General features: G+C 45.6%; 1 protein-coding gene across 2 annotated transcripts in view; it reads left to right on the forward strand.

The window, feature by feature from the left end:
* LOC143982799 (uncharacterized) overlaps positions 1-14,318 on the forward strand; it is an 89,272-nt gene that overhangs the window by 39,349 nt on the left and 35,605 nt on the right. For both annotated transcript variants that reach the window (XM_077481812.1, XM_077481813.1), the window contains 3 exons: positions 7,914-7,973; positions 10,144-10,278; positions 14,150-14,220. In XM_077481812.1, coding sequence (XP_077337938.1) covers positions 7,940-7,973; positions 10,144-10,278; positions 14,150-14,220 — 240 coding nt within the window. In that variant the 5' untranslated portion in view covers positions 7,914-7,939. The remainder of the gene's footprint in view (positions 1-7,913; positions 7,974-10,143; positions 10,279-14,149; positions 14,221-14,318) is intronic.

The following is a 14,318-nucleotide window of genomic DNA, read 5'->3' on the forward strand; positions in this document are numbered from 1 at the left end:
AAGCCAAAGGCCTGCAGTACCTCTCCCCAGAGGCCTAGTAGGTTAAAAGCATTCACTTGGATAATGGACTACTGTTCCCAGCCAGCCCAGCTTGCAAATCCTGTGCCCTCAGGCCACATCGATTTGACACGGATCCCCACAGTCTCTCCTCTGATCCAGGACTCCTCATCATTCGTTGTGTAAATGATGAAGATTTTGCTAATGACTGTGTAGAAGTAAAGTTCCCCCGACCTTCAACTGCCCTGAGTCCTTGATGAGGAACTTGACCAGACCATACGTTCCGACAGCTTCACCTGCCCCTCTGCTCCAGGAGTTCTTTATCACCGACCGTGTGATGATAAAGACATTGCCAATGGCCGTATAGAGGCAAAGTTCCTTCACAGCTCTCCCTGGGCCTCCTCCTGCGATCAGTACACCCCCCCCCCCCCAGAAGGGGGTGCCCTCTTGCTGCTGCCTATTATTCCATTCCTCACTTCACTCAGCCGATATCTCCCCCCCAGTGGCATGTTATCTCAGCTTATATAGGAGGCCTGCCCCCTGCCAATACCAGATGGGGATTGGTCAGGGCTCCCACATGAGCTGCCTGCCACTCCAGTTATAGGCCCTGCCCCTCTTCCAAGAGAATATTCCCCGTGGAAGCAGGGGAGGTGCCTCAGAAATGGAGCACAGGTGGTCACACCCACTGCTACTCTGACCACTCCCAGCCCCCCAGATCAAAACAGACAGGCCTAGCTTGCAGCATAGGCCTGCCTAAATTTGCCTGTGCTGACAGTTCCTAGTAAAAAAAACTATTACTAGCACCTACCTATTGGTATAGGGTGCTACACTCTCCTGCTTTGTCTCCCTGGGTTTAAAGCTGCTGCGACTAGTGTAAATATCTGAATTTGTTTTTATATCAGCCTCCCCTGCACGCATAATGTTTCTCACAAAAGTGAGTACACCCCTCACATTTTTGTAAATATTTTAGTATATCTTTTCATGTGACAACACTGAAGAAACGATACTTTGCTTCAATGTAAAGTAGTGAGTGTACAGTATTACAGTGTAAATTTGCTGTCCCCTCAAAATAACTCAACACACAGCCATTAATGTCTAAAGTGCTGGCAACAAGTGAGTACACAACTAAGGCAAGGTTCACACTATAAACACGCAGCGGCTCACAGCGGGAGTCCAGTGCTTTTCTATTCACAGTTTCAAGTCCGATTTCAGCCCGTATTTTTGGCTGAATTCAAACCTGAAAAGGACCAAAAGATGCACCGGAGCTGCTGCGGAGATGTGACAGGAGTTATAACCATCCTTTACATACACACACAAAAAAAAAACATTTTGCCTTTAGTTAAACTTTAAGTTCCTTTGTTGGGATTGGAAGTCAGACAAGTATAGTATTTGGTCTAGTTTAGATAAAAGCAGTAGATGATGGACTAGGATACATCTTGAGATTATAGATTATAGCACTGGCATTCATCGAACGGCTGACAAACTATTGCAAGCAGGGCCGCTGATAGGCCAGTACGACTGGCCCTGTTGTGCTTGGCCGGGCCAGCAGGGGGGCCCAGGCAAGCTGAGCAGATAAATAATATAAAAAAAAAAAATCCTCCAGCCATGGCCGATCCGGCTCAACTACCAACCAAATAGCCCCCACCTCCCCCCGGTTATTTTTACGTTTTTTTTTTGTGTGCAGATAGCTATCTGCAGACTAGGTGGCGGCAGGGGAGGGACTATTTCTTCTATTTCGGGTGCGGAAGAATACCTCTTCTGCACCCGCTCTTCATGCTGGCTGTGGCTCAAGTCCCAGCCAGTGCGTCCTCTATCGTGCCGTCCCCCTTGGCGCCGTGGAGTGATTCCTCCCCCTCCTCTTGCGAGAAGTGCCAGTGAGGCGAGCGGCGGTGGCAGAACACAAAAAATAAGTAGCTGGCATCATTGACATGATTGCATCTGAATGGAATCATTTGTGGACAGTTGGACACTCCAGTCCAGGCAGCAGCAGGATCAGGGAAGAAGTGCCTCATGGAGCCCAGCTAAAAATGACACAGGTGTGTGCTTGCTTGGGGGGGAATTCAAGATCTACTACTGATGCAGCAGCGTATATACATTATGGTATTAGCAGCATGGGTGGCACTGTCTGCAGCAGAATATGGCATTGGTGGCATGGGTGGCACTGTCTGCAGGTAGCACATGCGTTATGGCCCATAAGACATGTGCTGCCTGCAGACATTGCCACCCATGCTGCCAATGCCATATTGTGCTGCAGACAGTGCCACCCATGACGCTAATGTCATAACGCATGTGATGCCTGCAGAGACAGTGCCATCCATGCTGCCAATGGCATTATGCCATTGGCAGCATGGGTGGCCCTGTCTGCAGCACAATATGTCATTGGCGGCATGGGTGCACTGTCAGCAAGTAGCACATGCGTTATGCCATTAGTGTCACGGCTGGCACTGTTTGCAGCACGTTACAGCATTGGCGGCACTGTCTGCCGGTAGCACATGCTTTATGGCCCATAACGCATGTGCTGCCTGCAGAGACAGTGCCGCCAATGCCGTAATGTGCTACAGACAGTGTCACCCATGCCGCCAATGCCGTAATGTGCTACAGACAGTGCCGCCAATGCCATAATGTGCTGCAGACAGTGCCAGCCATGCCTATCACTTGTAGACAAACCTGCACTTTGTTTCAAGACGGGGTCTGGGGAGGGGCTAGGACAGGGGGGGCTGAAGGAGGGACCATGGGCGGGGCCAGGGGTGGAGCTGAAGGGGGCCCCCTCAGGTAGGCTGTACGGGCTGTATCAGCAGCCCTGATTGCAAGCCCTTCAACCTTAGTAAACTCTGCAATAATGGAGTAGCAAATCTCTGCAACCTACAAGCTGCATTTCAATAGTAGATTTTAATAACGGCAGCTGTAAACGAGCCAGACCTTTTTTTGTTCAATACATTTTTATTTTTAACTCCACGTCTGTTGAGAAAAAACATTCCCCTCTGGGTGATCTATGTACATTGCAAGGATTTTAACCAACTTTGTTGCAGATTCCTTCCTTTTGCGATTCTGAAAGAATAGTGTGTCTATGTTCAGAGTAAATCTGTATGGGAGTGGTTTTATAATTATCAATCACCTGCTGTACCTGCAAGAGTATAAGGAGGAAATTGACAAGCTCTGCACCCCTTTAGACGTGATTTCCCTTTGGGAGTATCTCACCAAATTGACATTTTTATTACAAGGGATGCCAAAAATCTGACTTGTATGTTAGTGCAGACTTCTGGGAAAATCAGTGAGCCAATCACACAGGTGATATACAAGTGCTTTAGAATACAAGCATTTTTCTGGAACGAATTCAATCGCTCACAATCCAAGGTTTTACTGTATTTGTCTTGGTACAGATTTCCTGTAAAATAGAACTAAAGGATTTTTTTATTTTTTTTGGATAGCATAAAGGAGGGTAACCCCTTCTGTTTCACCATCTGTGTCTTATTGGAGAGATTTCCATAAACTTCCTGTCCCATAGCCAAAACAGGGAGTGAGGGGAAAGCCCTCCAACATGAAAGAATCCCTGGTTGTCACAGGGTCACCAGAACTAGTGTCCTGATTGGAGGATTTTCCCTTTACTCCTGTTTGACAACACAAAATTATGGATAGTCATTCACTTTCATTCTTTATAGAGAACTGTAAACAGGATAAATAAAGAGGGTGATTCTGTCTAAAGGGGACATAGACAACAATAAAAATGGACATGTTTGTAATCCTTCTCCACTATATTTAAAACTAAAAAAAAAAAGTTTTGCCTTTAGTTATACTTTAAGTCAAAGAAGGCTGGGGAAAAGGTATAGTATTCAAATATTATTTTGGCAAAACTGTTCTATTAATTTATTACTATAGAAACACATTGGGGGACAGTTATCAATCCTGTAGCACAGAAAGGCAATGCTAAACAGCAGGGCAGAAACCCACTATAAGAGTTCAGCTTCACTAATACATTCCTCTCTCTGCTGCTCATCGACAGTAGTGACAAAATTAAACCTACCTTGACCACTGATTCTATAGGCAAATGTTTTATTTAAAAAAAAAATAACAAACATGTTATACTTACCTGTTCTTCGCAATGGTTTTGCACAGAGCATCTCAGATCCTCTTCTTCTCAGGTCCCTCGCCGGTGCTCCTGGCTCCTCCCTCCTCCCGAGTGCGCCCACAGCAAGCGGCTTGCTCTGGGGGTACTTGTGCGTGCTCGCTCCCGAGCCACCTCTATGTGTCTCCCTTCTCACTGGTTGTGATTGACAACAGCAGAAGCTAATGGTTCCTGCTGCTGTGTCTATGACAAAGAGGAGAGAGAGCTAAGAGAGCCGCAGCTGTCATGCACATCGGTGGATCAAGATCAGGTTCAGGTAAGTATAAGGGGGGCACGGTGCTTGCAGAAGGTTTTTTACCTTAATGCACAGAATGCATTAAGGTAAAAAAAGAACCCCCTGCCTTTAGAACCACTTTATTTGTGCATCTGTTTGGAGTGAGAATCTGTCTATTCATATATAATAAAACGTTATACTAATTTTTTTTTATCTTTAAGTGATCACATAATCTCTGTTCTCAGGGGTTCAGAGAGGTGGTGGGCGGAGACTGCAGGGGGGAGGTGTCAGCAGGAGGCAAAGAAAGAGCAATAACGGATTTTCCCAATGAAGAGTAGTGTAGGGGGAGTGTCAGCAGCAGGCTAAGAAACCCCAGTACACTCATGCCGCGTACACACGACCGGACTTTTCAACATCAGAGGTCCGACGGAACGATTCCGGCGGACCATTCGATCGTGTGTAGGCTACAGAGGACTTTTGATTTGCAAAAATCCGACAGACTTTAGAAATGGAACATGTTTCAAATTTTTCCGCCAGAAACTCCACCGGACCCACTTCCTACCGAGAAATCCGCTCGTGTGTATGCTAGTCCGACGGACAAGAACCGACGCGAGGGCAGCTATTGGCTACTGGCTATGAACTTCCTTATTCTAGTCCGGTCGTACGTCATCACGTTCGAATCTATCGGACTTTGGTGTAATTGTGTGTGGCCAAGTCCGTTCATTCAGAAAGTCCGTCAGAATTCCGTCAGAACTCCGCCGAAAGTCCGTCAGACCTAGTCCCTCGAAAAGTCCGGTTGTGTGTAAGCGGCATAAGTCTTCCTAGTGAAGGGCTGTGGGTGTTTTGGGAGGGTCGTCAGCAGGAGGCAGAGAAACAACAGACACTTATCCTCCCAGAGAAGAGCAGAGCAGGGGGGGGTGTATCAGCCAGTAGTGGCTAGTGCTCGATAATTCGGGGGGCGCCAACCACCACACCCCCGCAGCGGGAGATGAGTCAATCTACCCCCCTCTCGAGGGAAATGAATGGGGGGAATGCCCCCCCCCATGTGCGTGTGAGTTGGACGGCCTCCTTACCTCCTCAATCCAATTTCCCCTCCCTCCCATCCAACCCGGGGAGCACCGCTGTGGGTGAGCCAATTCAGTGATGGCTGGTGGATCTTCTCCTCGGACCATGCTCTCCTCTCTCCTCCTCCTCCCTCCTCCTAGGCGTCCAATAGGATTGCCTGCTGTTTTGGCCAATCTGGTACAGGTCTCATAACCCACTTCCTGATTGGCTGGGAGTCGAATTATTGTGAGAATAACGAATATTCATTTGCTGTTGTCACACAACTGGGTGGGCTCAGAGTGCAGTGTTCTACGCCCGAGCCCACCCTTTTTTTAAGCCTACTAGAGCCTCTGGCTCTAATCACGTGCTTAAAAAAAAACAAAAAAACACCCCCCCCATTGGAATCCATGTGACTGGTGTCCTTGTATGTAGATCAGGGGGCCGGTCACATGGATAGGGGAGACGGGCAGCCACTGATGTCAGCACAAGTCTAACCATTGGAGTACAGGCAGGCTGTACTCCCAAGTAGAAAGCAAAGAAGAAAACTGACTATGCTGGGATGGATGTGCTTCCAGGCCTGGCATAGTAAGTTTAAAATAGGAATATAGGGGGACTGGCAGGATTACCAGGTATTTCACACAAATAAAACAATGCAAAGAGAACAGGATACTTGTTTTATAGGAGTACATGGCAATGGTAATACGAAGCGTTGAAAAAACATACAGTATATTTAAAGCAGGGGTAGGCAACCTTAAAGAGGTGGAGATCTACCTGAACAACATGGAAGAAGCCAAAGATCACCCACAATGTCATCCAGTTTTGACAGTGTACTTCTGTGTTGCAATCGCATACATTGCATGCCAATCATGGGTTTAAATCAGGTGGTGAGGAGGGCAACATATCACCTCCTCACTACCTGTCAAACACACTCAGATGGCTTTTCAGAGAAGCAGCAGTAACTGCTGCATTTGTGAATGAGCCCTTAGTTGCAGAGGCACCCTTATGCCGCGTACACACGATCGGAATTCTCATCGGAAAAAGCTCTGATGGTTTTCCCGACGGAATTCCAACGGAATTCAGCTCAAGCTGTCTTGCCTACACATGGTTATACCAAATTCCGATCGTTTTTAACATGATGACGTACAACACGTATGACGCGACTAGAAAAGGGAAGTTCAATAGCCAGTAGCCAATAGCTTCTGTTTCGTAGTTGAATCTGAGCATGCGTGATTTTTGACGTGTCGGAATTGCATACACACGATCGGAATTACCGATAGAAAGTTTTTCCGTCATGCTATCAATTTTTGGCTGGCGGGTATTCGGACAGCTAAATTCCGATGGAACATACACACGGTCGTATTTTCCGATGAAAAGCTCTCATCGGTCTTTTTCTGGCCGGAATTCTGATTGTGTATACGCGGCATTACTGTTCGGAGCCACCTATAAAGCTTTTTTCACACTGATGTGCTGCGGTTTACCTGCACCACAGTTGCAGCACAGTGTACAGTCTTCAACTTTACAGTTAGCTGCACTTTGCCATAGACTTCTATTATATCCTGCAGGTGTGGTGCACTTTCTGAAAGCACACCAAACCCGCAGGACATAATTGAAGTTATGGTTAAGTGCAGCAAACCCCCAGGTAAACTGCACTGCACCCGTGGTGTGCAGTGTAAACCACAGCGCATCAGTGTGAAAGCAGCCGTATACTATTATGCCCAGTGTATTGCTTCACACTGACCTAAAGCTTTCTTCTTTCCTGCTGCTGGCCCGTCCATGCTGGCTCTGTCACGCCATCCCCGATATGACAAATGGATAGATTCATGCATTGCATTGCATTGCATGAATCTATCCATGGCCACTGTTGCCACCCCCTATTCAGGCGTCCGGCCCCTTTTTGGATGCCGGGCACCTGAATTCCAGCGGCAGGGGTGTTTTTTTTAACAAATTGATGGGCACAGAGGCTGCAATTGATGGGGCACAGTGGTTGCAGATGTTGGGCATAGTGACTGCATTTTAAGTTTTTGTTTCAGTATTTTTCAGTTTGCTTGCCCCCCCCCCCCCCAAATTTTTTTTAGCACCTGCCGCCACTGGCTAGCCGGGATAAGAAGTGGAGTGCAGTTGGTTTCACTCCGCATGGGACAGGAACCAGCACTACAGAGGAGGCATCGGCTTATGCAGTTCTTGCTCCCTACTACAGCTTCAGCTTTACAGGTGGTCCCTCTGCATTGCACTCTGTTTGATGCTCTGAGATGATGGGTCAGCAAGCCCAGACCGCGATCTACCAGTCACCTGGCCGTGATCTACTGGTTGCTGACCCCAGATTTAAAATATATCTGATGCATGAGATTGTGTTGCCAAATTGCTTGATAAATGTCCCTAATTCTGTATCTAATTTACTTATAAAGCAAGTGATCAGACACTATAAAAGTATGATCCCTGTTTAATTTGAAAAGGAAATCCAAATCTCCAAAAACTGCTTTAAAAGGATTACGGAAATACTAGTGTCATATACATATATTCTGTTTGGTTTTGTAGGTCAATCTGTACGTTTTGCCTAAGAAATGGGGATCAAACACCATCGGATCACACTTCAAGGTGAGTGGAAAATTTTTTCACAAATATATCCATGGGATGATTTAGCAGAGATGAAGAACAAATTGTTGAGGCTATATATTTCTATTATTCGCTAGAAGAAGATGAATCCTAGCTGGTTGCTTTGGGTTATTGTACTAAACTGGTGAGTATATGAGTACATGATAAATTTAAGACTGCATGGTGCTTATATCAACATGTCCAATGCTATAGAAGTCCCTTTAAATTTAGACATCAAGTTCTGTACACAGATTTGGAAAAAGATGACCTCTGGCAATTTGAGTACTATCCCCAACACACTGGGCTGTGTGCAAGCATGATTAAGTCAAGGTGCGCAGCTGAAATATCCCTAAGACCCTTTTCACATTGGGGCACTTTGCACGTGCTACAGTGCTAAAACTAGTGCCTGCAAAGCACCCTGAAACAGCCACTGTTTTGTCTCCAGTGTGAAAGCCTGAGGGCTTTCCAAAGGTGTGTGGGGGAGCTGTGTAATGTAAAGGGGCCCAGAGATGTGAGGACTGTGTAATGTAAAGGGGTCCAGAGGTGCAGGGGCTGTGTAATGTAAAGGGGTCCAGAAGTTTGGGGGGCTGTGTAATGTAAAGAGTTCCAGAGGTGTGGGGGCTGTATAATCTAAAGGGGTCCAGAGGTGTGGGGGCCAAGTAATGTAAAGAGATCCAGAGATGTGAGTGGGCTGTGTAATGTAAAGGGGACCAGAGATGCTAGGGGGCTGTGTAATGTAAAGGGTCCAAAGGTGCGGTGGTTTTGTAATGTAAAAGGGGTCCAGAGGTGTAGTGGGGGCTGTAAAACTTAAATGTGTCCAGAGGCACGGAGCTGTGTAATATAAAGGTGTGCAGATGTGTGGGGGCTGTGTAATATAAAAGGGTCCAGAGGTTCAGGGGGCTGTATAATGTAAAGGGCTCCAGAGGTGTGGGGTCCATGTAATGTAAAGGGATCCAGAGGTGTGGGGGCTGTGTAATGTAAAAGGGTCCAGAGGTACGAGGGCTGTGTAATGTAAAGGGGTCCAGATGTGCAGAGCTGTGTAATGTAAAGGGGTCAAGAGGTACGGGAGCTGTGTAATGTAAAGGGGGTCTTCCTACATTTTTCCCGCAGTTACAGCTGCAGTCCTATAGGTTTTTATTAGGTTGCGTGTTTTTTTATGCATTTTCTAAAAGTGAACCAAAAAGTCCTGCATGCTGCATTTTTGGTGCACTTTCAGAAAACAGGAAAACATTTTTTTTTTGGGGAGGGGTGACACCATGTTTTACTACACCAGGTGACACCTTGTTTTACTGAACCAGGTGACACCAACCCTAGTGATGCCACTGGCAGTTACATGTATTTCTGTCTGGTGCTGGCCGCAGGGTTTTTTTTGCAGAGTGGCCTTCCGGGGGAGCAGAGGGAAGATTCTTCTGGGTTCCTGGGCCACAGTGTGCAGAGGCGCTGCACGTGACGTCAGCACATTGACGTTTGTTGCAGTGCGCCACCTGGGGGGTGCCAAATATAGGAAATTGTCCCTGGTGCCAAATGCTCTAGGTGCACCCCTGCCCGCACATCATACTTAAGTGCCTGCTTACCTGTCTCTGATGGTAGCAGATTCTCTTGGTACCTGCATTCTCTATTCACTTTAACAGTGCCTTACTCCAAAGAAAGGGGTAAGGACTATTCAAGTCTATAGGGGCTGCCTCCAATGTGGAGAGGTAAGTTGGAACCTAGGTGTGTATGTGTGTGTGTGTGTTTGTCTGTGCGTGCGTTTGTGTGTGTGGTGGGGAAGGTAGTGTTATGCGTCTTTTGTTTAATCACAATATGAATTTCACATTGAAGTACACTTCTCACTCAGCGCAGTACATTTTTATTGGACTTTCATACTTTTGATGAACTGTGTTTTTATCATTTAAATTGCACTTTTTGTTGTCTGTCTGATGTGCACCTTTGATATATATGATTGCACTTATTTACCTATATTTTAAGGTTTGGTTGTATGATTTATACTTCCACTTTTAAAGGGATAGCGCACCAGTTCTTTATAAGTAAATTTTTGTCCAGTATTAGGATGGTTTGAGTGCTGCTGTTCTTATCTTTAGAATCTGTGCACTTAGCGCAAAAGCTTTTTCTTTAGTAAGATGTTATGGTACTTACTCAAAACCCTGAAAACTGTTTTATAATCAATCATTAGGATGCCTTCTCATATGGATTGGGATTTCATTGGTTCTTGTCAAAGATACCACAGAAGCGGAGAGTACTACAGAAGACCCTGCCACAGAGAATATATCAGCGACCCCCATGGATGCTGCAGCAAACACAACAACTGGTAAATTACATAGCTACAAAAGTCTGTATGACTACACTAAAAAATAAAAACATAAAAAAAAATGGGGAAAAACGAATGGGAACAAAAGCAGAGTTTTTGCCTATACTAATCTGACAGTCCTGCTCTTCTGTTTTTAATAAATGGAACCTCTTTATTTTGCACTTTGTTCTACTTTTTTCACGCAGCCTTGAAATAAAGTGCAGTAATTCATAGAAAGAGTGGTTACAAAAGTCCCAGTTGTAACCAGGCCGCTGCTTCTGGAGTTCCATTCCGTTCATTGCATCCAAATATTCTATAGCAGCTACCGTCACTGTTTTCAAGCCTGTGCTAATGGGCTTTTCTTTGTTTCAAATGGGTTTTGTATTCTCATACAAGTCTATGGAAATGCAAAACCCACTTGAAGAAGGTCAAATGTAGGTCAATGAGTTTTGAATGGTCCCAGAGGTATCCCAAACTAATGTCAAACTGATACCATTGACATAAGCCCCTTTTTGTCATTTCCCCATCCAATGCTTTTTTTGGGTAAAGCCAAATAGCTTCCCTTGTAACACGGATGAAGAACAGCCACACACCAGTGATGTACATAAGATCAACATTTTCTACCACTAAGGCCAATTTGGTGAACTGAATTTGACTGTGGAGGTCTCTGGGTGGGGACTATGGCTTGTAGCCATTGGTGGAATAAATCTAATTTATACATCAACAGTGTGTGGCTGTCTTACTTTTTATCCATGGTACATTTGGAGTAAGTCTAGGTTTTTAAGCCCACATTTTTGATGCATTTTTGCATGCAGTTTTCGGCTGCCGTGTCCTTAATAACAGATGAGTCATCAGCTGTCGGCAGAATTCTATATGGAATGTGAAGGGGTCCAGAGGTATGGAGGCTATGTAATGTAAATGGGTCCAGAGGTACAGGATTCCCCACTGCCAGCTGAATGTTAAAAAAAAGAATTGCCGGCAAAAAAAAAACAGGAAAAAAGCGGCGTGGGGTTACCCCCAAATCCATATCAGGCCCTTATCCGAGCATGCAGCCCGAAAGGTCAGGGAAGGGAGGGGATGAGCAAGTGCCCCCCCCTCACTGAACTATCCCAGGCCCCCCCACCCCAAAGCACCTTGTCCCCATGTTGGTGGGGATAAAGGACTCTTCCCCACAACCCTGGGTGGTGGTTGTGGGGGTCTGCGGGTGGGGACTTATCAGAATCTGGAAGCCCCTTTTAACAAGGGGGCCCCCATGTGAATGAGTTAGTGCCGGTTCACACAGGGGCGACTCAGATCCGACTTCAAGTCGCCCCAAGTCACCTCAGGTCGCACAACATGTAGAAATCAATGTAAGTGAATGAGAGCTGTCTTAATGCACACTACTGAAGTCGCTCCGACTTCAGAAAAGGTTCCTGTACTACTTCAATCCGACTTGTAGGCGACTGGTACCCATTGATTTCAATGGAGGTCGCCTCCAAGTCGGATCTCCGTCTATACAGAGGCGACTCTCAGAGAATTATCAGCTCTCAAAAGGAGTTCCCCCCCCCTGAGAGCTCATTCTCTGATTGGCCGCGGCAAGTCGCCTGGCCTGGGGCGACTTAAAGTAGTGTTGTAAGTCATGTCCAAGTCACGTCAAGTCGCGTCAAGTCACGTCAAGTCACATCACGTCAAGTCACCTCAAGTCACGTCCAAGTTGCCTCCAAAAGTCTTGTTGCCCCTGTGTGAACCGAGCCTAAGGGTACATTGTACCCCTACTCATTCACCAAAAAAGTGTCAAAAAAAAAAAAAAAAACACAGATTTTGACAAATCAAATCAAATCATAAAAAAAAAACAATGTCCCACAATGTAGATCCATCTTCAATCCGCACTCGACGAAGGCTAACCGCCGACTGCCCGCTCCTCCGTTTGACAGTTCTTAAATAGGTAAGGGCCAGGTGACATCACCAGGTGGCCCTGCCCCCTTGTGACATTATGTGACATTATGTATGTATTTTTTTTTGGTGAATGCATACCTCATACTCATTCAGATAGGGGGGGCAGGATCTGAGGGCCCCCAGATTCCTATAAGCCCCCTGCCTGCAGACCCCCATAACCTGCACCCAGGGTCATGGGGAAGAGGCCCTTGTCCCCATCAAAGCATTCCCCTTTGTTGAGGGCAGCAGCCTGGTATGGTTCAGGGGGGGTGGGGACCTGCTGGGCAATTCTTTTTTTTACAGTCAGCTGTCAGTGAGGAACCCTGCTGACAGCTAACTCATCGGTTGTTAAGGATGCAGCGGCTGGCTTCCCAGCCCGCTCCTTGGCTACCAGCTATACATAGTGTATTTAAAGAGAAAAAACAAACTGCAAAGCAACACTTGCGTTTTTAGTGCAACTCCATTGATGTCTATTACACACAAAACACAATCTGCTGAAAAAAAAGACCCTTTTAAAAAAAAACACAGTGCCGAAAAATGCACAGGTGTGAATTACATCCCTAGGAAACCATGTTAAATAGACTGTTGTGTATTTCTACAAAACGCACAGGTGTAAAAGTAGTGTAATAAAAGCACCTTCTGGGAGACAGGGGGAGTGTGCACCATAATTTAACCCCTAATTCCCCTGTGGGAATGATGAGCACAGATATATTCTCAATAATATTTCTGATATCATATCATAAGTGCTCATATGATCACATTTTTATTTATTACTTATTTTAGGTCCTTATATAGCACCATCAATTTACATCAGTCCCTGCCCTCCGGGAGCTTACAATCTAAGGTCCCAACTCACATTCATACATACAAATACTAGGGCCAATTTAGACAGCAGCCAATTAACCTACTCCGCAGGTACAAGGACAACATGCAAACTCCAGGCAGGTAGTACCATGGTTGGGACAGTGTGGGAGGAATTCCCCACAGGTACAGGGAGAACATGCAAACTCCAGGCAGGTAGTGCCATCGTCAGGATTGTGTGGGGAAAAAAAAAACCTGCATGCACAGGGAGAACATGCAAACTCCAGGCAAGGTAGTGCCATGGTTGGGATTCAAACTGACAACCCTAGTGTTGCCAAGCGGAAGTGCTAACCCTTTAGCCACTGTGCTATGCTAAATTCTGCACTTTCCCTTCTATATTTAAATTTTTTTTTTTTATATTTTGTCAATTGCTCTAGAGTAGCTGGAACATGCAAAGGTGGAATGAAACACCCCAAATCTCTCAAGCAAACAGGAAGAGAGTTAGGAGCTATGGCAGGAAGACAACATTATTCATATTTAAAGTGGTTGTATCCCCTGCTTGGTCATTTTTACCTACAGGTGAGCCTATAATGAGGCTTACCTGTAGGTAAAATGAATATCTCCTAAACCTGCATGGTTTAGGAGATATTCAAACTGCATGTAGTCACTGAAGCCAGTGAATGCGCACTGAAGGACTGCCGGATTGTGCCAGAAATTCAGATCTCCTTACTAAGTCGGAGAACTCCTGCATGCATGTGTGGGAGTGACATCATCGCGGCTCCGGCCACTCACAACCCAGAAAAAACGCAGAGGAAACATGTCAGCTCCCTCAGCAGTGACCAGGCACGCTGTGGAGGCCTCGTTCTAAGTACATATTAGTACATTAGGCTATTGTCTTTTGTTTTGTTTCTTCTGCGGTTTACTACTTTAAGAAATATTTGAGAAAAAAATCGGACTCAGCCCACAAACTCCTTCTGTAACAAAAAATATCACCTTTGGTTAGTCTAAAACTTTAATTGTATGTTCATAAAACACCAACTTTCTTCCATTTAAGATCATTTTATACATATTTTTTAATTACACAATACCTTAATGCTTGAAACTTGGTTTCCCAACTTTGTTTACAAAATAATTTGCTTGAAGCTTTGTTTTCAAACTGTTTTCCTTTGTTATACAGCTCCGACAATGGGGGATATGGAACATTCTATTCCTACATCCAACAGCTCACTGGCATCTGATGACTTTAATGTATGTATCTAGAACTCAAGCAAGTCAAACACTTGTGATGTGGTATATGTTAGATGATGAGCTCAAATTCATAATCTCCATTACAGCTAAACACTTCT

Source organism: Lithobates pipiens, unplaced genomic scaffold (assembly GCF_037356315.1).
Source record: "Lithobates pipiens isolate NorthernLeopardFrog02 unplaced genomic scaffold, aLitPip1_a1.2 Scaffold_16, whole genome shotgun sequence".
Taxonomy (NCBI): Eukaryota; Metazoa; Chordata; class Amphibia; order Anura; family Ranidae; genus Lithobates; species Lithobates pipiens.